This window comes from Manacus vitellinus, unplaced genomic scaffold (genome assembly GCF_001715985.3).
Source record: "Manacus vitellinus isolate BGI_N305 unplaced genomic scaffold, ASM171598v3 scaffold_162_pilon, whole genome shotgun sequence".
NCBI classification, from domain to species: domain Eukaryota; kingdom Metazoa; phylum Chordata; class Aves; order Passeriformes; family Pipridae; genus Manacus; species Manacus vitellinus.
The window spans coordinates 47,457-48,781 of record NW_021939145.1 but is presented as its reverse complement, the minus strand read 5'-3'; the positions used below and the strand labels follow the sequence as shown (position 1 = coordinate 48,781).

At 61.2% G+C, this 1,325-nt stretch overlaps 2 protein-coding genes across 2 annotated transcripts in view; both read left to right on the top strand.

Annotated features, from left to right (window-relative positions):
• LOC108639140 (zinc finger protein 638-like) overlaps window positions 1-307 on the top strand; it is a gene marked incomplete at its 5' end in the record, with an annotated part of 33,407 nt that extends 33,100 nt beyond the window's left edge. The window contains one exon of the mRNA XM_029958636.1: window positions 260-307. Within this exon, the coding sequence (XP_029814496.1) occupies window positions 260-307 (48 nt within the window). The remainder of the gene's footprint in view (window positions 1-259) is intronic.
• Window positions 308-1,145: 838 nt separating this feature from the next.
• VPS16 (VPS16 core subunit of CORVET and HOPS complexes) overlaps window positions 1,146-1,325 on the top strand; it is a 30,943-nt gene continuing 30,763 nt past the window's right edge. Inside the window, exon 1 of the mRNA XM_029958634.1 lies at window positions 1,146-1,221. Coding sequence (XP_029814494.1) covers window positions 1,146-1,221 — 76 coding nt within the window. The remainder of the gene's footprint in view (window positions 1,222-1,325) is intronic.

The following is a 1,325-nucleotide window of genomic DNA, read 5'->3' as shown; positions in this document are numbered from 1 at the left end:
TGGGCAGTGGGCTGGAGGGTGCTGAGCCCTGGCACGGGTGGGGAGGGTGGGCATGTGCTGCCTGTTCTGCTGGCTTGTCCTTGGCACAGCCCTTGGGCAATGGGGTCTTTCCCACCGGGACATCTCTGGGGTGATGGAGCGTTGGGAGGGATCTTTGTGTGCACTGACCTCCCCCTGGCACCGCTCCTGGGGGCCCTTGGCTTGTCCTTGGCACAGCTCTGGGGGTCTCTTGGGGTCTCTTGGCTTTCCCTTGGCACAGCTCTTGGTCAATGAAGTCTTCCATCTGGGAGATCTCCTGGTTGATTAAGGCTTCCCATTGGGGCAGTTCTTTGTACCCCCTGACCTGCCCTTGGCACAGCTCCTGGTGTCTCTTGGCTTTCCTTTGGCACAGCTGTTGGTCAATGTGTTCTTCCATTTGGGACATCTCTTGGTGGATTAATTCTTCCCTTTGGGACAGACTTCTGTACCCACTGACTCTCCCTTGGCCCAGCCCTTGCTCCCTGTGGTCTTCCCAGTGGGACATCTCTTGGCTGATGAGGGTTTCCCACTGGGACAGATCTTTGGGTCCGTTGACTTCCCTGTGGCACAGCCCTTGGGATCTGTTGACTTGCCCTTGGCACAACTCTTGGCCAGTGTAACCCTCCCACTGGGACAGTTCTTTGTATCCACTGCCTTGCCCCTGGCACAGTTCCTGCTGGCTCTTGGCTTTCCTGGAGCAGGGCTGCTGGTCAATGAATTCTTCCATCTGGGACATCTCCTGGTTGATTAGTTCTGACCACTGGGACAGATCTTTGTATCCATTGGCTTTCCCCTGGCACACCCCTCGGGACAGCAGTGGGGCTCTGCCACGTTCCCCCTGGCACAGCTCCCGGGGGCTGCAGACTCCCCACTCCTCTTCCTCCTCCTCCACTGTCCCCTGTCCCTCCTGGGACTAGGGGCTTGGCATTCCCTGGGCCGGATTGGAGTTGGGCTCTGCCTTCCCCGGGGGCATCTCCATCCTCCTGTGCCACAGAGGGGTCCTGGAGCTGCTGCCTCCTCAGGGAGGGGCTCTCCTGGGAGAGGCACCCCAGGGCTCTGTGCCCTTGAACCCCCAGGGTCACAGTGGCCCCCAAGTCACAAAGGGACATCCCAGCACCCCAACGGCCATGGAACCACCTGGAACCTTCTGGAACCAGCCTGGGGCACCCCTGGACCCGCAGCCCCCGCTGTGCCCAGAGCCCTGTGAGGGTCTGGCCCCCGCTCTGGGGGGTGCAGAGGGACTCGTTCCCCACCTTTGCAGGGGGTTTGTCCCCCACGTGTGCAGGGGACGGGGTGAGTGGGGCAGG